Below are 21,994 nucleotides of genomic sequence, written 5' to 3' on the forward strand. Positions count from 1 at the left end.
ATATAGCAAGTCCTTAGTAACTGCAACTATTTCTATATTTCTCATTTATCAGCATGCTAAAAGTATTTCTTTAACTCTCAGTTAACCTTCCAATTTCTTTTATCCATGGAAAATAAAATGTCTAAGTAAAATTGAGGTAAGCCACTATATATAATAAATTTATTTCAGATTTTAAGAGGGAACAATATGTTTACAATCTTATTTAAAAACATTGTCATTATGAAATGCTTCTAAAATGAATATCATATGCATCATCCTATAAGAGTAAATATATATATCTGAAATTTTTAGTAGGAATGAGAAATTAATAACAAAATTAGGCCATGCAAATCTTAAGACAGAGAATAATGCCTGTATGTACACATTCTCCAGATGTGCATAAGTATGGACCACCAGCAAATTTAATACTGTTTGAGTAAAATAAAATCTTCCCCTTTAAAAATAATTAACAATATTTGTAAATCTAGAGAGTAAAACACTGTTATATATCAAAAATGCATTAGAATAACTTTATTTCACTTTTCAGTCTTTAACTACAGGAAAGGTTGTGCTGATATGTGGTCAGAAAAACTTGTGGACTTATGTATAGTCACAGTATTAGAGATTGAGCTGGTAGGGATCTTAGAAATCAAGTCTCCTTTGTCAAGTCCCTCTTTTGTTAGATATCTGAACTGAAGGGCAGTGATGTTCAGTGACGTGCTCAAGTTTCAGCAGCCAGTCCCTGGTCGAGCTGGGAACAGCAGGCCTCCTTGTACCTAACACAGTGTTACTTCTACCTGCTACTTCTTCTCTTTATAAGGGAGCCAGACTGCATGTTTTGGCTCAACTAAATATGATTTAAAAATTAGTTCCTCTTGTATTTTGCATTTCTGACAGCCATTCTTCACAATATTGAAGAAGAGTTGTAAATAATATGGCCTAATAGATTATACTCATTTTTTCACCTTCATGTCTGGAATAGTACATGGCATGTGATTACAAATATTCATTGAATGACTAAGTCAATAAATAAATTAACTAATTATACATAGGGCCAAGAATCCTACTAACTTGCTATATCAGAAAGGAACTTCTACATTTAGAAACCAAAATTTACACTATGTTCTGTCAATAAAGTTTCTCTATATGAAGAACTTGTCATATTCATAACCATGTGTTTCTCAATGAATTTGCTTTTATCAGTTTTCATTTCTCTTACCCAATTATCTGGAACAAAGATAAATTAATACATAATTAATGAAGAAATTTGTGTTTTAAGAAGAGTAAAACTATTATTGATTTGCTACATATCTATTTTATAGGACTAAGTAAACATGAAGTTCTTCATTTTTACCTGCCTTTTGGCTGTTGCTCTTGCAAAGCATGTAAGTATAATGAGACATTTATGAGTATCTATTCTTATTTAAATATGAGAAGAGTAAATCTTTTATGCAGATGATAGTAGGGGTAGGCAGCAAGGAATAGAGACTAAGTGTGTCAACTTTAAAACTTATAATCAAAGATAGCATTGGCCCTGCCTATACAAGATATCAGGATCGACAAAAATAATTTTTATAAAGTATTCTCCTTGTAGGGTTAAGAGATTTTGGTTATAAGTTACAAGGCATACACTTCCATATTTGTTTGAATTTACTGGGAAACTATTTTCACTCCAAGAATCATTTCCTCAAAGTAAGAAATATATTATGCCCTAACAAGGATATCTTTGAAAGTGCAGGAAAGCAAGTGTCAGAATTTCACCATTCTTGATTACAGTAGCTTCAAATCCATGATGTTTAGACAGAAAACAAGGATGTGTTGAAAAGTGGTAACTTTGAAAATTACTTGCTAAATAACCTAATGCAAAATAATCCCTTAACTTCTCAAAGCATCATATTCTTCTAGTTAGGATGTAATAATAATATTCATATCACAAAATGATAAGGATGGACTAGATACCCCATGTGAAGTACTCTGAAAACACACACACAAACAAACACATGTAATCTATTAATTTCCTCAGGAGAAACTCATAAATTTTTTCCTTACCCTGCCGCCTGCACCACCAATCCCTCTCCCATACCCAAAATCTCACTCCCTACAAGTGCTCCATATCCTTAGCGTGATCAGAGTTCTCTGCTTCCTCTGCGTTTCCATATTTCACAAAAAATCTTGAAAAGTTTTTGTTATTTCTTAAGTTTAGAGCCAATTCAAGAGTATAGCTAGGTTAAGAGTTCCAGTTCAGTAAACAGAAAAAAATATTAAGAATGCTTTGGTGATCAATCTTATAACAAGCTTGACTGTTTCTTCTGCTTATAATCTACTAGTCTTAACCACTCTTCTCCTTTTCTGTCTAAATTAGTAATTATCATCAGTCTTTCCTTTAAGATTAATTAAATTTAACAATTAACATAAACTAAAATATAATATCACAGTATTATAATATTTTAAGATTCTGTAGCACATCCACATCTATATCATATTATATTTTAAACTGTGACAGGATTAATACTTAAAAACCAAGAACCTAACCACTTCCTAAAAGTAAGAAATATATTAAGCCATAACAAGGATTTATTTGAAGTATAGAATGATTAGCTTATTGGTATTATAGGAAACATTCAACTAAACCTTCAACATTCACAGAAACAGATTTCTAAAAGTCCCTTCCCACCAAAACAACAACGATGAGACAGCTTGGCATTTTAAATAAACCATAAAACTGAAACTTGTATTTGTTTTTGTTTTTATATAGAATATGGAGCGCCTCTCACCCAGTGAGGTAAGACACTATTATAAACATAGAATCCTTTCACTTAGTAAAAACATAATATGCCATGAACTATTAAGTCTTTACAATAGTTTTTTCACCAGTAAGTCTAGAGCTATAGAGTCAGAAAAAATTGGAAGTGTAGCCATAAAAAAATATACATGGAGGAGTAAGAACCAAAAATCTATGCATTCAAATTATCAAGGTTAGATTTACGCTATTTTTTCAAAGGTCTCTCAATGCTAAAAATATTAGCTCAGAAGTCAAGATGAACATTCTATTTTGTGAGTAGAGTGACAGGAATCCATTTTATGTTTCTACAACAAAGACTCATGCCTTTCTGGATCCATATTAAATGCTAATTTCCAAATGACTTCCAGGCCATGGGTGCATAGCAGATGCCCAAGGACATCTTCAGTGCTACCTAAGAATTTCTTGTTTTCCTGTGATATATTTCATCTCTTTAAAAAAGACCAAAAAAAAGTAATATTGAAAATAGAAGTAAATTGGAAATTGCATAGAGAAAATAGAAAATTTTTTCTTTCTTCTCTGTGGATGATATTTGAGAAAACTTTTGACGCAATTATCATAACCCAAAGCACAGTGTGGAATGAGTTCATTGTCTGGAAGACAATAAGTTAATTACGTAGAGGGAGTGAAACTTTGGTCAACTTTGTTCTGTAACTCAGGCAAAGATTGAATGTTATGTATCCAATGAATAATGGTTTTAGATTGATACTTCATTGCTAGTATGAATACAATTTAGGTAAATAAGTTATATTGGTTTTTTTCCCCTAAGGAATCTGTCAAAATCTCCCACGAAGTAAGTCCTAACTTTTTAAATTACATATATTTTAACTTTTTTATTTAATCAAGGTTATAAGATGAATTTATTTATTTTATAGAAATTTAAGCAGCAAAAGAATGTGGTCATTCCTCCCAATAAGGTAAAGTCTAATCTTCTATTTTTTTTATTTTATTTTGCTGAGGAAGATTCGCCCTGAGCTAACAGCTATTGCCAGTCTTCCTCTTTTTGTATGTGAGCTGCTGCAACAGCACGGCACTGACAGATGAGTGGTGTAAGACCGCACCCGGGAACTGAACCCAGGCCGTCAAAGCAGAGCACGCCGTACTTACACACTAGGCCACTAGGGCTGACCCTAATTATTTTAATTTATTAATCTTTGATTGATGAGATATCTTTTTCTAGCAAACATGGGTCATTTTCTCACCCAAAAATGAGCATTATTTTTAACTACGATTATGAAAATGGTGATGTTTTCATTGTTTTACCAAAATGCTATGGACCAACATGAAATGGATTCTAGGAAAAGATTTGTGAGCCATTTTTGAGCCACGTTGTTAAATCAGAATATCTTTGAAAGAATTTCTTGTTAATGATCCATCAACTTTACTTTTCTTCCCCTATTCGGTACTCTTTTGTCCGCAAAATTGTATTTTTCTTTGCTATCACTTTATGCCCAAGAATATTATACTGCATTTCAGGAAATGCTATATCCCTCTTGGTTTTGTTTTCTTTTAGGAGAGTATTTGTTCCACATTCTGTGAGGTATATATTGATTTCACATTTATAGTACAATATGAAGTAAAAATATTATAGTACTTTGAACCAAATTGAAATTAACCTGGATCTGGAAATTATATTTTAAGTCAGTCAAATTTGAAAACCAAGATTATTTCTAAAGAATGAGACCAAAATTACATCCTTTTATACAAATTCTATGAATAATTCAATTGGAGAAAATATATTTTTGCATGAATCAATTCCCAGATTCTATGAGAAATGAAGAACTTGTCTTTTAGTGGTTTTCATTCTTAAAAGCCCCAAACATAACATTTTCTTTTTTTAAATTATTTTCATATTGCAATATGTTTCTTGAAATTGACTCACCTAAACTTAAATCAATTTGTTTATCATAGAAACAGTATATATTTACTATCAAAAACACATGTTAGTTGGCCTAGTGATATATTTTTTCTAATATACAATAAAAGAAATAATGACTTTTAAAATGAAAAAAAAAAGCTTATCCATGCATTGCCTAAATTAATCTGTGTATTCATTTGGCAAACATTCATTGAACAAGATTTATGTTCCAAATACTATCTCAGTGTCTAGGGATACAATAATAAATGTAATAATAAATGTAGCTATCTCTGGGGACACAACAATAAATACAATAAAAACAATAATAAATACCACTGGTTGCACGTTTATCACCAAATGGGAAATTCTAATGTAGTTCATAGAAAACTCATACAATGCAAATGAATCCATTCTAATGCTTCTCTTTATGGAATAGGGATTTTTGCTTTATATTCAGGGGGAAATATTCTCTAAACAATACTTTGGAGATAATAGATCTAATTCTTTTTCTTCTCTCTTTAAGGAAACCACAAGAAACATAAATGAAATGGTGAGAAATTCTTATTTATTTGAGCAATTTTTGATTCATATTACCAATATGTAACATTATAAGATTAATGGCATATGGGAACATCTGTAAGTTTCTTCTTTTAATGAACTGGAAAAAGATTTATAAATTGTTTAAAAATGACAATTTTTCCCTGTGCACTTTAACAGCATCCACCTAAATTGGTTTGTATTCTCTTGAGACACTTCCATTTAGTTACAAGATCATTTTCATCTCTTCCACTTGTTTTCCAAAGGTGATTAATAACGAACAACAAAGAAACCTGGTTGTACTGCTTTTATTTCAATTCCTTTAACTTATCATACTCATGATTATGTAGGTAATATGAGACATATCCCAAATAACCACTAACATTCAAGAATAATGCTGAGGATTTCTTCTGGTCACCGGATCTTGATTATATTCATTATTATTTTTCAAGGTACAGTCTAGCGGCTCATCTAGTGAGGTAAGAGACCTTTTTCCTTTTAACATCAAATAGCAAGTTCTTCAAGAAATAGCAGATTTCCAGCAAAGTGTATATTAATTTGTTGTTAAAGTCACAAATAGGGTAAGCAGTGGAGAAATCATTTACCCAAACTTAATGTCATTTGAAGGAGACTGAAACTGACCATCTACTCCACAGTGTACATGGGTGCTCTTTGACAGGGATATCAGATATCTGACTCCAGAGGAAAGTGCATTATAAATCAAGCCAGTGTTCAATTGAGAGCCTACCATTTGCTTTTGACATAGCCTTATCCTGAAAAACCTCTCAATGTTGCTTAGGGGGGCAGTGGTTCTCACAATGCTATCCCTCAACTGCAGCATCTCAACTGTTATCCCTCAACCTGGGCATTCTGATGCACTTTAAGACTTGAGAACCTCTCGTTTAAGGGGAAGTGAACAAGAGAATGGAGGAAGATGTATAGGTCACTAGTACAAGAAAAGCCTGCTATGGTAGGAATATCCAAGCAGTAAGCACAACAGGAAAAGGTGCCTGGGAAAGGAAGAAGCATAACAGTGGCCCTGAGCCTTGTGGCCCCAGGCGCAGCCTGAAGTCTTCCCGCTTAGTGTCTAGGAAGCGGGCTTTACTCTTTCTCTAACCTGCAACTCTGTCTCAAACGGAGAGTCAAGGGCCACTTATAAATAACGATTGTGTCCTCTAGAAATAGTATGCAGGATGTCGTTTGCCATACACCTCACCAGGCCTTCTCTGTAATATTTTTGTGTCAAATGCCTATACTGTGTAGGCATTTGATACTGTAGAAATAATGTAGAATTGATGAATATTTTGAAATGAAACATTTTCAGTCATGTGTTATTACTTTGACACAGAGTGAGGGCTTTGATGATAAATGTTTTAATTTATTGAATTCCTAATAAATAATATAACTTCTTCTGAGTACTGGCATGGGCCCTAAATATTCAATTAATTGACCCTACTACTCTAGTACAACTTTAAGGCTAAATCATGCGAGTTAAGGTAATTCTCCTTTTCTTCCCCTAAGGAATCTGTTGCAGCTTCCACAGAGGTAATTAATTGTCATTCAAATTTTCATTCAAATAAAAAGAAATGATATCACCCAGCAGTGTTGTCTTTTTGGGTATTTTTATAGCAAGTGCCTTTGTTTTCTAAACAGAAAGAAAGAAAGGTAGCAGAAGAAAAGCACCACCTAAAACAACTGGTGAATTTCTCACACAAATTATAGTTCCAAGTAAACCATCATATTATGGCTGTTTCTTCTCCCAAATGTTCACAAAATGCATTCTATCCCAATGAGATATTTATCCCCAAATTTATAGTAAAATATTTTTTCTAGTTTGTTACTTTAATTTCTATTATCTTGTCAAATTTGTAGATTTTTAAAAAAAAAAAAATGAGTGTTGAGCAATTATCTAGCTGATTTTGAAGGAGTTACAAATCTCGGAAAATTTGTTTCAAGTTTAAATGACATAAGTTAGATACCAGAGTAGTTAAGGTATCACATTAATGCCCACTCAACTTCTTTTTGACAATAGCATCATAGATAGATATCTCAAGAGCAAAGATCCAAGCCACACACAGGAGGTCACATAAGCCATCCTCTGTGGACTAGAGAAGTCTGCTGTGTGCATAAGGAAAGATTACATGGTTTGGAATCAGCAACTCGCCTTCCAAACACAACTTCACAAATTATTACTTAACCTCTCCAAGCTACAGTTTCCTCAATAAAAATGAAGATACCTATATTGACCCTGCAGAATTATACTAGACAATATGTACATAAATTATGCAAAAATGCTTGGAATACAGTAGATAGATGCATCTAAAAAAGGTGACAATTATTATTATCATATCCCTACACAGAGCAGACATTCTTTCTAAAACCTTTATTACAGAAACAGCCTCTCTTGAACACTTAAAAATGGGACTCTCTTTTTAGGAAATTCTAAATGCTATAAAGTTTGTTCTTATACTTTGTCAAAATGCTTCCAGTAGCATTCTCTCCTTTTACCACTCTTAATGTGACTATGGATTCATCCAATAATTCCTAAGCAATTCTGAAGACCAACTGACATTCTACACATTCATTTATTTTCGATCTCTATGAAATAAAAATTCTGCTGAGGAAAGATGTCATTGTGGTTTCATATTTCATCTGTAAAAAAATTTTTTAGAGTTAGATCAAAGGCCCTGGAATTTACTATAATATTTATTGAGCCTGATAGATGATTGATAGATAGATAGATAGATAAATAGACAGACAGATGATAGATAGATAGAAAGATGACAAATGATAGATGGATAGATGATAGATAGATGATAGATAGATAGATATATAGGTAGATAGATAGGTAGATAGATAGGTAGATAGATATAGATAGAAAATTAGATATAGATAGATAAATATAATAGGCACTATGCAAACTATTCTCTATATTTTAACAGATATAATCCTACATGATAAGTAAACTCAGAGAGATTAAGCAATCTGATTGATCAGGGTGATGGATTCCAGTGCCCAGGATCAAGGGAACTAAAAGTTAGGTCTGACACCAAAGACCAGACTTCTTACACACATGGAAAAAAAATGACAGATATTTACTTTGTAATTCAAGAAATTTTCCTTTTCCTTTGTATACATACTTTTGTTTTTTCACCTAGATATTGTTCTAGAGGCTTCAATCTATCAAATAATTTAATTCTGCAATTTATTATAAATGTAGACACAGTTACAGTAAATTTTATATGCCCAAACTATTCTTTTGTTAAGTAAATTTGCCACCATTTATAAATTATCTAATTAAATAAAGTTCTAAGTAATTTAGTGCTCCAAGATCTGCTTGGCCCATGGAGGAGATTCAGTATTGGAGTAAATGTTGATAATTTCCTTTCTCTCTAGAACAAAATCAACCAAATTTATCAGAAGTGGAACTTCCTCCCACATCTTCAGGCTCTTCGTCAACCCCAAATTTTTGTGAACCCGTGGGATCAGGTTAAGACAAGTGCCTTCCCCTTTATTCCCATTGTGGTGAGTGCTGCTTTGTTGTTCATTGTTTTGTTTTTTGTTTTGTTTTTCTTCTTTGTTTTTGGTGAGGGACCAGCTTAGGATAAAGAGATGTAAAGTAGCTAGAGACAAAATGCCCCAACAGGTTCTAACTTAGAAAGCAGAACAAATGTAAACAAAATTTTATAGTCCAGAAATTAAAAGTAAACAATATATTCCAAGTATAGTAATAAATAGAAGTAATGATAATGACAAATAAGTAATTTCATTTAAATTTAACATACATGTCCTAAATGTTGCTCATATATCATTTTGCTTGGTTCCTCAAACAATTCTCTAATGTAGGACAGGATAGAAATCATTATCTTCACATAACAAAAAAGATTGTAATGTAAGATAATGTAAGGAAGTGAAGTAACCTGCGCGAGTTCCAAGTACTTTCTTCCATTTTGTTTCACAAAACAGTTCTATCTTAAGGAAATTTTTCTCATATAAGGAATAATAACAAAAGTTCTCCTGTCTTGGCCAATTTTTTCCTGGGATACAGAACAGAGAACAGCTCTTCACCAGTGAGGTAAGGCATTTTACTACAAAGACAGTATCTCTGTGACTAGCAAGATATTATAAACTTATTATGCACTATACTAGAGTCTTTGAACTCGTTTTTAAGCAATAATTCTAGATTTACATAATTTGTAGAATTGGAAAGTCAGACCTTTAAGAAAAATTTGTGGAAGGCAGAAGAAAAATGCACACATCCAAGGATACAAAGATTAGATTTGTGCTAGTGGAGTTTACCAAAAATTTTACTTCTACTTTTTTTTAAAGTCACTCATTAATATTGCTATCACACCGGGAGACGAGTACATTTTCAATTTTGTAAACGGTGTGGGGGGAATCCAGTGTATCATTCTGGAATAAGGACTCTCGTTCACACAGACCCATACAAAGTGCTATTGTCCCAATGTCTTCCTGCATATCACAGGTGACTAGAGACATTTTCACATCACCTAAGAAATATCCTCATTTTATTCCTACTTATTTCATCTCTGAGAATGAGTAAAAGTCTAAGAATGAATAAAAGTCTAAGAAAAAAAAGAAAAATGCAAATTTTATAAATAAGATTAAATGTATCATTTTAATTTTTTTAAGAAATCTACCAACTTCTCTCAGGAAGTAAGTGAAAACCACTTATATTAACTATATTTAAGAAATTACTTTTTATTTTGATATGGCTATACAATAAATATTACTTATTTTGTATAAATATAACCAGGAAAAGGATGTGGTCATGCATACCAGTCAGATAAAATTTATCCATTTATTGGTTCATTGATGAGATATGTCATTCATCGTTCATTTAAGAAATATATAGGGACCAGCCTGGTGGCACAAGCAGTTAAGTGCGTGCTCCGCTGCGGCGGCCCAGGGTTCACCAGTTGGGAGCCCTGGCGCGCACCGACACACCACTTGTTAAGCCATGCTGTGGCAGTGTCCCATATACAGTGGAGGAAGATGGGCACGGATGTTAGCCCAGGGCCAGTCTTCCACAGCAAAAAAAGAGGAGGAAGGCATCAGATGTTAGCTCCGGGCTGGTCTTCCTCACAAAACAAAAGAAAAAAAAAAGAAATATATATTTAGCAAATACTATGTCCCTTCCATGCTCCTAGATCTTCGGGATACAACAGCAATTAAAAGAAGCAATAAATATAAATTTAAAGGCCTGCCCCCTGGTGTAGTGGTTAAGTGTGCACGCTCCTCTGCTGGCGGCCCAGCTTCGGACCCGGGGTGCGCACCCGACATACCGCTCGTCAGGCCATGCTGCGGCTGCGTCCCACGTAAAGTGGAGGAAGATCAGCATGGATGTTAGCTCAGGGCCAGTCTTCCTCAGCAAAAAGAGGAGGATTGGCATGGATGTTAGCTCAGGGCTGATCTTCCTCAGAAAAATAAAATAAAATAAAATAAATAAATAAATAAATTTAATTTTATTCTTCTTTATAAAGAAAGGGGATTTTTCTGTATATATTCAAGAGGAAATTATGTATAACCAATACAGTGAGAATGAAGTGTCTAATTCTTCTTTTATTTCTTTAAGGAAATCCCAAAGAAGACTGTTGATATGGTAAGGTATTGCTTCTACATGAAGCTATATTTAATTCATATTTTCAAAAACTAATATTAAAATATTAACAGTTAAGCCTATCTGAAATGCTCTTCTTTTAATAAAATACAGTGATATTTTTAAGTTACTTAAAAATACAATTTTTCTCTACCTCTTAACTTTATTTCTCTCAATTGTCCTGAATTCTTTCAATTAAGTCCTTCTATGTAAGCAAGACCCTTCCACGTAGCATAAGTGGAAGTGATATTTAAACTTATTTAATTAATAATAAATTCCTATAAAGTAGCATTTGTTTCTTGGTAGCTGTGGCTTGGCCCTCCCTTAGTAAAATAATTAGCCCTAGGTTTCTACTGTAATGACATAGACGAGATTACTGGCGGACTATCGAACTAAAGCTGATTCTCGTTTTCTTTCCCTAAGGAATGGTCTGAAGTAGTCGCTGAGGTAAACAATTTTCATTCAAACAAAATTAATTAAATATCATCTCACAATATTTTCTTTTATATTTATCACAGTTTACTTTTGTTATTAACAGAAAAATGAGCTGAATGAAGAACAAAAGAATTACTTAAAACTTCTGGTAAATTTTCCATACAAACGTTTACAACACAACCAGACTCTGCTTAGACACTGCTGAATTGCAATCCTCTCAACAAAAAAACTTTTTATAAATTCTCATTTCTATGAAAGTCTTCCTTGTACTTTGTCAAAACTGCTACAAAAACATTCTCCCATTGCACCAATTGTATCGTTGCCATGTATCCGCCAGACCATTATTCCCTGGTTATTCTAAAAACTCACTGATTGTCCATTTTGTAAAAACAGGAAATTATTCTGAAGGCAGATGCCACTGTGCTTAATTCCAGTTTTAATCCGTACAACAATCGATAGTCAGGTCCATATAGATGGTTCAAAATAGAGCATACAGGGGATACATATTTATTAATCATAAAATAGGTGACAGGTACTATGCAAAGTGCTCTCTCTCAATTCATTTACTTCTAAAAAGTAAGTGACACTCAGATTAACAATTGACTCAGTATCATAGATTCTGCTAAATTAAAATCATACATTCTCTATGACTCTAAGAACCAGGGTTTTTCTACCAGACGTAGAAAAGAAAACACAATCTGAGACATTTATCTTAGTAAGTTAAGAAATTATCATTATCTTGCCTTCTTACATGTACTTTTTCTCTTTTTTTGTTTCACTTAAGCATTTTGGCCTTGGGTCTGAATTAATCAAAGAATTTTCTCAATTCTACAGTTCATTCTATGAATGTAAATAACTTTGTATGAATAAACTTTCCTTTGATTAGGTCTGTTTAGTATCACTTAGGATTTATCCAAATAAATAAAGTTTTACTTTATTTGGTCATGTTCAAGTGTGCTCTGACACATGGGATATTGGAATAATTACTTATAATTTTTTTCTAAAACAAAATCAAACAGTATTATCAGAAGTTCACCTTGCCCCAATATCTCAAGATTGTTCGTCAACAGACAACTATGAATCCGTGGAGTCACATTAAGACAAATGCTTACCAAGTTATCCCCTTTCTGGTGAGTTGTCCCTTTTAATTATTAATTACAAAACGTAGAGTTATCTTTTGTCATATAAGTAAGCTAAGGAAATGAAATAAAGAACTAAAATTCCAACAAGTTCTCAAGTAGAAACTAAAACAAAATTAGACAAAAATTTCTAGGCTGGAAATTAAATTTTAAATCATATAGTGCAAATACAGCTGCAATAATCAAAAACAATTATAATGATAAATTGCCTTTACAGTGGATTTAAATTTCTTAAGTGTTTGTTTGTAATACTTAAGTTTATTCCTACAGCAATTCTTAGAGATAGGTCAAGATAGAGAATATTATTTCTGTTTTATGAAAGTGTCTGAAATTCTAAAAAGTAGTTAGACCAAGCTCTAGTTTCATTTATCCTTCATTTCATTAAAAAATAATGTGACTTAGGAAACATTTTTTTTAACATGATAAATAAATGAGAGCAGGAAACTGAACCCAGAGAACTGACAATTTAATATAAACAAAGTAAAATTTGGAATCAATAAATAAGCTTTTGATTTTGAGCAAGTCACTGCATTTCTCAGGATTTTTTAATATAATCTAGTTTTTTAGATAGACAGATAGGATTTAAAGATGTCTTCTCTGGGCCAGCCTGGTGGCTTAGCGGTTAAGAGCACGCGCTCCGCTACTGGAGGCCCGGGTTCAGAACCCCGGGCACGCAGGGACACACCACTTCTCCGGCCATGCTGAGGTCGCGTCCCACATACAGCAACTAGCAGGATGTGCAACTATGACATGCAACTATCTACTGGGGCTTTGGGGAAGGAAAAAAAAAAAGGAGGAGGATTGGAAATAGATGTTAGCTCAGAGCCAGTCTTCCTCAGCAAAAAGAGGAGGATTAGCACGAATGTTAGCTCAGGGCTGATCTCCCTCACAAAAAATAAAAATAAAAAAAAAAAGAGTTGCCTCATAAAGATGTCTTCCCTATTATTAGAGAAAATAAGAATTTAGTATCTGCAGTTTGAATATGAGATGCCTAAAATATGTTATAACTATTTCCATGGAGATATAAATATTTTTGTTTGTTTGTTATTATAGACATTTAGCTAAAATATGTCATTTCTTTCTCTTTTATAGAAGTACTTTTAAGATTCTTGAATTAACTGTTTCTACTTGACTTTGGTAAGTGTCTTTAGGCCTTGAATTTAAATAATAATTTAAATAGGACTTTTGTGTGAATGCAAACTTAATATTGTTAAGTAATGTAGTTTCACCTTTAATTAAATCATATTTTGGCTTATGAAATACTTTCAATTTTGCTTATATATGAAATACTTTCAATTTTTGATTCACAAATGTAAGTTATCTGTGTGATTTGCATGCACGTGTTTTATAAGTATTTTGAAAATAAATTATAAGAAATTTTATCTATAGCTGATGATACATCCAACCAGAAGCAATGGCTCTGGGTGGAAATCATCACTAATGTAAGGGTCACAGAGATGTTTACCTGTCACCTTTGATTTGAACCAAGAAGTTCAGACTCAGCATTTCAGTTTGGTGGAAAATACAGAATATCAAGAGAGTTCCCTACACAAGTCAAGCTATTTTAAAACAAATTCTCTGCATCCTTTTCTCTGGAAAAATCATCATTTTTTTTTAACACACAATACCTACTTTTCTTTGTTTCTTTCTCTGACATTTTAACCATTGCTTTAAAGCCATGATGGAGATCCAAAGATACTAATGCACATCAGTGTTGTTTTTGTGTGGTCACATTTTATTTTTCTTATATTGTCCTGACAGTATATAGGTTATCTCCTATCTTGGAATTGCATCTCGCTCAATTTATTTTCTTGTTTTTTCATATGTCCTGCAACAGGACAAAGTAGGTTTCAGAGAAATAGGTAGTAACAGTAATAACAATAATTTATTTATTTTTTTTTAATAATTTTATTTATTTATTTTTCCCCCCAAAGCCCCAATAGATAGTTGTATGGCATAGCTGCACATCTTTGTAGTTGCTGTATGTGGAACGCGGCCTCAGCGTGGCCGGAGAAGTGGTATGTCGGTGTGCACCCGGGATCCGAACCTGGGCCGCCAGCAGCGGAGCCCGCGCACTTAACCGCTAAGCCACAGGGCCAACCCAACAATAATTTATTGAAGCCTTACAGTCTGCTAGTCACAGTTCTAAGGCCTTTGCCTATATTAACTAATTTCATTCTCACAAAAAAACCTGTGAGGTAGTTAATATTATGAGCCAATTTGAGATAAGGAAACTGAGGCTCAGGGAGTTTAAATAAATTTTTTGTGATTACCCTGCAAAAATGGAAAAGCCAAGAATCTAATACAGATTTCTGGTCCTAGAGCTCCAACACTCCACTACTGATGACAAACTGCACCCAAAGTCCAGCTAGGGAGTTTTTTGAGAGGATATTTTTTAACTTTAGGAACATTGTCACAAACTTGATTTGCTTTGTCATGTCATTTTGGCCCTCCTAATGATGAAAAAGGGTCAGATAACTTTACAAAATAATCTCATGTGAGAAAAATAATAACATAACTACTATGTATGAGTTAAAAACACACTTTTATAAATAGCAATATTCCCTTTGCTATCATTAGTTATATATTTATTCTATTTGTTTTAAAAGCTGATCATGTGAGGCCGCCCGGTGGCACAGTGGTTAAGTGCAAGCACTCCACTGTGGCGGCCTGGGGTTTGCAGGTTCGGATTCTGGGCGCGCACCAGTGCACCACTTGTTAGGCCATGCTGTGGCAGCATCCCATGTAAAGTAGAAGAAGATGGGCACGGGTGTTGGCCCAGGGCCAGTCTTCCTCAGAAAAAAGAGGAGGATTGGCATTGGATGTTAGCTCAGGGCTGGTCCTCCTCACCAAAAAAAAAAAAAAATGGCTGATCATGTGTCGCATAATGTGAGAGACAGAAATAAGACACCAAACTCACCCTCATTAAGATCTGTTCTAGACAAGGCCACAGAAATGGCCAAATGTTAAGTCAGAGGCATGAGACCATAGGGTAGTACAAGAAAGTCAAGCTGATGCATCAGACTTAAGTCCTTAACTAAATCTTTTCAGATAATTAGAAATAGACTAAGCAAAGCAACAGCAGAGAAAAAAAATAAGGCAAAAGTTATTGAACTGAGAGGAAAGTTACAAAAGAAACCAGAAAAAAGAAACCTATTTTATGGTTTCTTTTGCAATAGATACAATAGGTTTTGAAGAATTTAATAATTTTAAAGTGGTTTCTTAAAATATCAGCCCAAATTTTGCATAATAAAATTGTTACTAAAATATGATTTCAATTAGATCAAAAGGTTTAAAATGTAAGAGTCACTAATATTTTGTATATCTAATAAACTATTTAGAAAAGAAGAATAACTAAATGTTCCTTCAAAACTGGCTGAATGTAAATATTTGTAAAAAATATAAATATTTACCATTTAATAAATAAATATAAACATTATTTTTGCAGGCTAGATTGAAGAGCTTGGCTATTAACTTTTAGCCATTCATTAATCGTTCAACAAATAGGTATTAAAATCCTACTATGTGCTAGGTATCATGTTGGGCACTAGAAAATAGTAACTAGTAATCATTAGAAATAACAACATTCTGCCAGACTAGTGTGGATGAGTGTGTGTGTGCTGTACACAAACATACATTATATTCTGGAATATAAGTCTAATAGATAATACAGTATTATCTTTTTCTTTTTAGGTCTGACTGGAAAATCTATCTTCTACAGTTTCTTAGCTACTATATTACTTCATACTGCTAGCATGTTTGGAGAGGTCTATTAATAAGGCAGAAATATCAAGCCAAATGAAGACTGTGCAGCATATTTTCTGGATTGTTTATGCCCTTCCTGTTAGTTCGTGTTGAATATGCTGGGTCTGTATTGCGGTTTCACACAAACTAGGCTGATGACTATTTAAGATGTTTTCACCCCTCTTTCTGAATTGTAGAACCACATTTCTTTTCCATCTAAAATAAAATTTCAAATGCGTTATTCAGTGTGTGATCATCATTTCCGTTGTTCATACTGGCCCACTAGGCTACTGATGATAATATAAAAAGTCCTTTAACAGTTAAGTTTAAACTAGCTTGGCTACCAATGAAATAACCGAACACTTCCTGGGCACTTCAATTTTACTTCTCATAATGGATACCCTTGAACACTAAAAATTATGTTCTCCCACCACAGCTGGGTTCACAGTGATATTCAGCCATCATTCTACCATCTCTCTGATTTATTCATGCTCATAATTTGCCACAGCATTAATCCCAAATCTTCACCAGAGCCCTCAATCCTTCTCTCTCATTTTCCATTGTCATACTAAAGTAGGGAGTCAGACATGGGGAACATAATCCTTCCAAGGCCCCCCAGTAATGGTGTCAACAAATGAAGAAACAGCAAAAGTAAATAAGTAGGTGTATGCAAGGGTTATAAGGGAAAACTCTAAGGGGGTAAACATGTCCAGAGAAGTTAGAGGGATGGGGAAAGTTAAAGGAAAGTAGATCAGGGAGGAAGAGATCAAGATGAAGGTTATTTGAGCTTAGAAATTTGTGTTAAGCATTTGGTTGTGATGGGAAGACACTGGAGGGATTTTCACAGGGAAGTGATATTATATGATATGCGCCTTTGGTGAAAAGATTTGAAAATTGGTGACTTTTTCTTTGACTTCATAGACTACTCCAGCCCTTTAACCCTCCCATTGTATTCCATTCTATCCAATCCCGCTTAGCCTCACTTCCTTTCTTATTCAGGCTGAACACTGAAGGGGTTTTCATAAGGAGGTAACATATGACATATATTTTGAAACGGTGAAACAGGTAGAAGCTAAGAGAATTTTGCTTTGTCTTCATAGAACACTCCATCCCTAACACTCTGATTATATTCCACTCTATCTATTCCCTATTAGCCTAACTTCCTATCTTACACAGTCCAGACTTCATCCTTGATTATTTTAAACATTATCTTGATAGTTCATATAACTCTTCTGCCCCTCTGCGCTTAGTCTTACCACGAAAAAACCCAACCACGAACTCAATTTCTACTGCCACTCCACCCAAGCAGCTGAATTCTAATGTAAGTATGTCTTCTAAACTTTGTCAGTCACCAAAGACTACTTACCAAATAGTCTTGTTGGCATTAGAGTTAGCTGCCTTCCTCAACTCTCCTTAAGCTTCCAATTAATCTCACTAGAAAACAACTTCCCTTTTTAATTCATAGACAATACTGAGTCCATCAAGCCTAAACGCTATCCACCTCTCTAGTATGACACTTCAATAACTTGATCTAAATCTGAACATAAATTTAACTGTTTCCTTCAAGTCTGGAGGGGTATGGAGATCTTCCTCTAGTTCAAAGCTAATAGTTCTTTTGAAGATTTTTAAAATATCCTCTGTAATATATCCTTTTTAATGATGTTTATTGTGGCAAAAGTAATAATGATTATGATATCTAAAACTGATGCACAGCTATGTGCACAGTAATTTATATATTTGTCTCAATTTACCTTACAACTATTAGTACTACTATTATATACTAATAACTATTGTCAACTTAAAAAAAAGAGGCAACTGCCAAACAAAAAGAGAGTGTTTATTTGGAGTCTTAGAATTGCAATTTGTGGAAAACAGCTTCCAGCAGCAGCCAGAAAATTGTCCCCCAAGGAGTAAAAGTCAGGAGTTTTTATTAGCAAAAAGAACAATTACCTCAGTTGTTTGTTCGGAAGGATAAATTTATGTTACAGTTCATTGGCTTACTCAAGGACATGTTATTGCTACCAGAAAAATATATTTTTGTACAGTCCTTCAGAAAGTCCTTCTTTAGCAAATAACACCCTTTTGGTAAGTACACAAGGTCAGGACAGTTTTATATTTTTTCAACAAGATGAAGTCCAGCGTACAAAATGGAGTCACTGTTGTCAACTCATTTCACACTATTACGTTGGACCTTGCAGATGAGGAAATTGTAGTAGAAAAAGAATAAGTTGCCCGCAGGGACACTATTCTATTTGGACCTGTTGATTAAGATTTATCTCCTGGTAATTCTTATAATTCTCTTTCTTTAGCTCCTTCTTCTAGGTATTTTGCATAGACCCCTGTTCTTTCTCCCACACAAACATTGATGTTCCCTAGGGCTTTGATCTCAGCCACTTCTTCTCTAACTCTATACATTTTTCCTATATGATCTTATCCACTTTAACCATTTTAATTGCCACATACAATCAGCTGATTAAAATCAGCTCCAAATTCTCTAGATTCAACTCTAAATTTTTGTTCCCCAAATTTAGACGTGTATACCCAATTAACCACTGAATGTCTCTATATATTTGTTGGCTTCCCAAATTAAAATGTAAGCAATACAAGGGGCAATGTGTAAGCGGAGTTTCACTTGAATCTCCAGCAGTGAAAACATTATCTAGTATTCAAATGAATTCCATATATTCCATATATTTCAGACCCAATATTTTATTATAGTAAATTAAACTGGAGCATAGCATTTACCATAGCTCCTTTTGTGATCAGTAAATACTCTTCAAGGATTTGTCAAAGACTCTCAGATTCAAGTTTATCTCATTGGTATGGATGGATGGCTAAAGATTTCCTGTAACTGGAAGAGTTTTAAAAATATTGAAGTAGGAAAACACACTACAAAATATCTGGTCATGGGTTACATATTTTAGCAACAATACTTAGTTTGAGTACTTACTCAAATCTTTGTTGAGTATTTCTCTTACAAATCAAACACCTTGACACTTCCAAAAGCATAGCAGTCAGTAAGAGAGGAAAAGGCATTCTTTTTCCATTACTTCCATTACTACAAAATAGCAGGATATGTTCTGGTCCGTCAATATTCTTAAATCACCTACTGTTTGTGGAGTATGATATTGTCCATAACAAAAGAAGGCTACTCTTTTGCTTATTGTTCTTGTCTATCCTTTCCAACTGTCCAACATAATCCACAGATTTCCTATCATGTTGCATCACAAAATAAGGGACTTAATAATACCTATTTTTTTAGTGCAGCAGTCTGAAATAGAGAGTTGATTAAGTTTATATGCAGCTTTTCAACTTCTTCATTCACAAAAGGTACTACCTTTGGAGCTTTAAATTCCAAAGGTTTTGTTTTAATTTTGTCCCCAGATTACTTTTTATCTACTGGGTTGCATTTCTTATATTCTCTGGGCCCTACAATAGTACTCAAAAGCATTGTTTGAATGACTAAGTGAAGAAAGGAAGGAAGGAAGGAAGGAAGGAAGGAAGGAAGGAAGGAAGGAAGGAAGGAAGGAAGGAAGGAAGGAAACCATCATATCTTCAAGTTCTCTGATTCTTTCCTGGGCTGTAGTCCATCTACTGATGAACCAATCAAATGTGTTCTTTTTCACCATTAGTAAACTTTTGGTTTCTAGCATTTCCATTTGATACTTTCTTATAGTTTCCATCTCTGTGCTGAAACTAGCTATGTGATCTTGCATCTTGTTTATCTTACCATTAGAATTTTCAATATGTTTATCAAAATTATTTAAATTCCCTCCTTGAGAGTTTCAACATCTGTGTAACAACTGACTCTGGTTTTGATAATCGCTCTTTTCATATTCAGACTTTTTTCTTGCCTTTCTGTATATCTTGTAATTCTTTAGTCAATGCTAGACATATGTTATAGTTCAAGAGCTAATGAGGTAAATATTTTTGTGCTTGTATATGAGCACGGTTTTTTTTCTGTGAGGCCTTTACTGTGGGGGTTTGTGTTAACTGATTCCACAGAGAGAAAATTACATACTTGGAAGAGAGGGTTCTCTCACTCTTAACAAACACTACAGCCACTATTGTGATCCCAGAGGGTATCAAACTAAATCACTTCACATCACTCTGATTATGACTTGGGCCCTGCCATCCAGCACTATGTCTTATCACTATTTCTTATTTGGTATTATGTATAACTAGACATATTTGGTTGTCAATAATAAATTCACAGGATGGAAAGGATCTTTCAGTTTTTATATTTATTCATAGTAGGTAATTCATGCTTGTAACACTAATACAGGAAGAGACACCACATTGTTATTTAAAAAAATATTTATATTATTCCATTGTATTCCATGCTTAACATAAAATGAAATAAAGCATAAGATTCCTTCATCACACTTTCTAATTGATGCCAAAATTCAGTCAAGTAATGAATAGTCGCAAAGTGTATTTAGGAATTAAGTTTAATGTAGTTTCTAAATTTGTCTTGTACTGTCACGTTATGGGAACTGCCCTGTTTTTATGGTTCTCTGACATAAAGGAAGTAGCTTATAGCCAAATCAAATTGATAGGCTTTTTGTCTTTCAGATTTGATGCTGATTTACTTCAAAACAAAATAAGAAACATTAAATTAAGGACTTCTTATAAATACTCCTGGAGGACAGGGAGTAAGGCACTTTGTCGAGATCAAGACCAGGATCTACAGCCATTAGTTGCCCTCCTAGAAAGAAGGTATCTTTTTTTTTTCTCCCGTATTAAGATGTTCCCATTTTTAAAAGATTCTGTGCTGGGTCTCAGATAAGCTTTAATAGAGTGCCTATAAATGCATGGCATATTTATATTCTCTCTTGGTTTGGAGAGGTTGGTTACACAGCATGTTGTGTAAATCTAATCCACCACACACCTGAATTCTCACTTCAAGACTACATGAGAGGAGACTTATCAAAGGAATTTTTTTTTTCTGTAGGTTCAGACTGGACTCAGGAGTTCACATAAACCCTAGATGGATGAGTTTGTTCTACTCAGTAATTCTCATGTTTTTCTGAAGAATTGAACAGTGGGGTCGAGTAAGTGCCTCTCACTCAAAAGCTATTCGAAGGAAAAATAAATAAGGAAAAAGAGAAGGAAAAATTATTATTTCAATGGGACATGAAAGTTTTGTTCCTTCTGGAGCATTCTAAAGTATAAATCACAAGTCATATATGAGTAGATAAATTGAGACAATGAGACACTGGAGAAAAGATTTTTAAATGTTAACAAATCTGGTATTTTTCCAAATCTGAAGTGATTTTTTTAAGGACCTTAAAATTATAATTCTATTATCCTTTGTTAGCTGTTAATGAACAGGAATGAATAGGAATTAACACTATATTTTTATATTCTTTATGAAGAAGAAATACTTATTCATCTTTAAAAGAACTGCTAATGCATTAGAGCTTCATTAAATCAATAATTGTCATATTAAGACAAAAGTCAAATGTAAGTTAAAGTATGCTTATTGGATTATCTATAATATAATAATAATTTGAGCTGATTTATTTAAACTGCTTATATAGAACTTCTTTTAAAAGCACATCAAAAAAAGGTGAATGTGCATTTCCTCACATAGTTTCTTTTATCTATATTTATAGTTTTGGGCCATTATATACGATCAAATTGACAGGTTCCCAAAATAATAGTATGGGTAAGAGAGGGATTCTTCTAAGTCATTCAATTGCCATATAATATGATAATTATTAGACAATCTGACAATTATTATTATGGCACATTAGACAATTGCCATATAATATGTCTGTGAAAATCTGGCTCCAGCCAATTAAATCCTCAGATAGGGATAAAAGAAATGACTTTAGAGAGAAGATCAACACATCAGTTAACTTTATATTGTTCATCTT

At 33.5% G+C, this 21,994-nt stretch overlaps 1 protein-coding gene across 1 annotated transcript; it reads left to right on the forward strand.

Moving 5' to 3' along the window:
• The first annotated feature begins 1,313 nt into the window (after positions 1 to 1,313).
• Positions 1,314 to 16,067, forward strand: LOC131409256 (alpha-S2-casein-like). The gene is made up of 14 exons (XM_058546340.1): positions 1,314 to 1,364; positions 2,735 to 2,761; positions 3,655 to 3,696; positions 4,293 to 4,319; positions 5,161 to 5,187; positions 6,696 to 6,719; positions 6,804 to 6,872; positions 8,571 to 8,699; positions 9,223 to 9,249; positions 10,771 to 10,797; positions 11,218 to 11,241; positions 11,333 to 11,377; positions 12,249 to 12,359; positions 16,062 to 16,067. Exons 1-14 carry the CDS (start codon positions 1,314 to 1,316, stop codon positions 16,065 to 16,067), a joined length of 636 nt encoding a protein of 211 aa, XP_058402323.1.
• The last annotated feature ends 5,927 nt before the right edge of the window (positions 16,068 to 21,994 follow it).

This window comes from Diceros bicornis, chromosome 8 (assembly GCF_020826845.1).
Source record: "Diceros bicornis minor isolate mBicDic1 chromosome 8, mDicBic1.mat.cur, whole genome shotgun sequence".
NCBI lineage: Eukaryota > Metazoa > Chordata > Mammalia > Perissodactyla > Rhinocerotidae > Diceros > Diceros bicornis.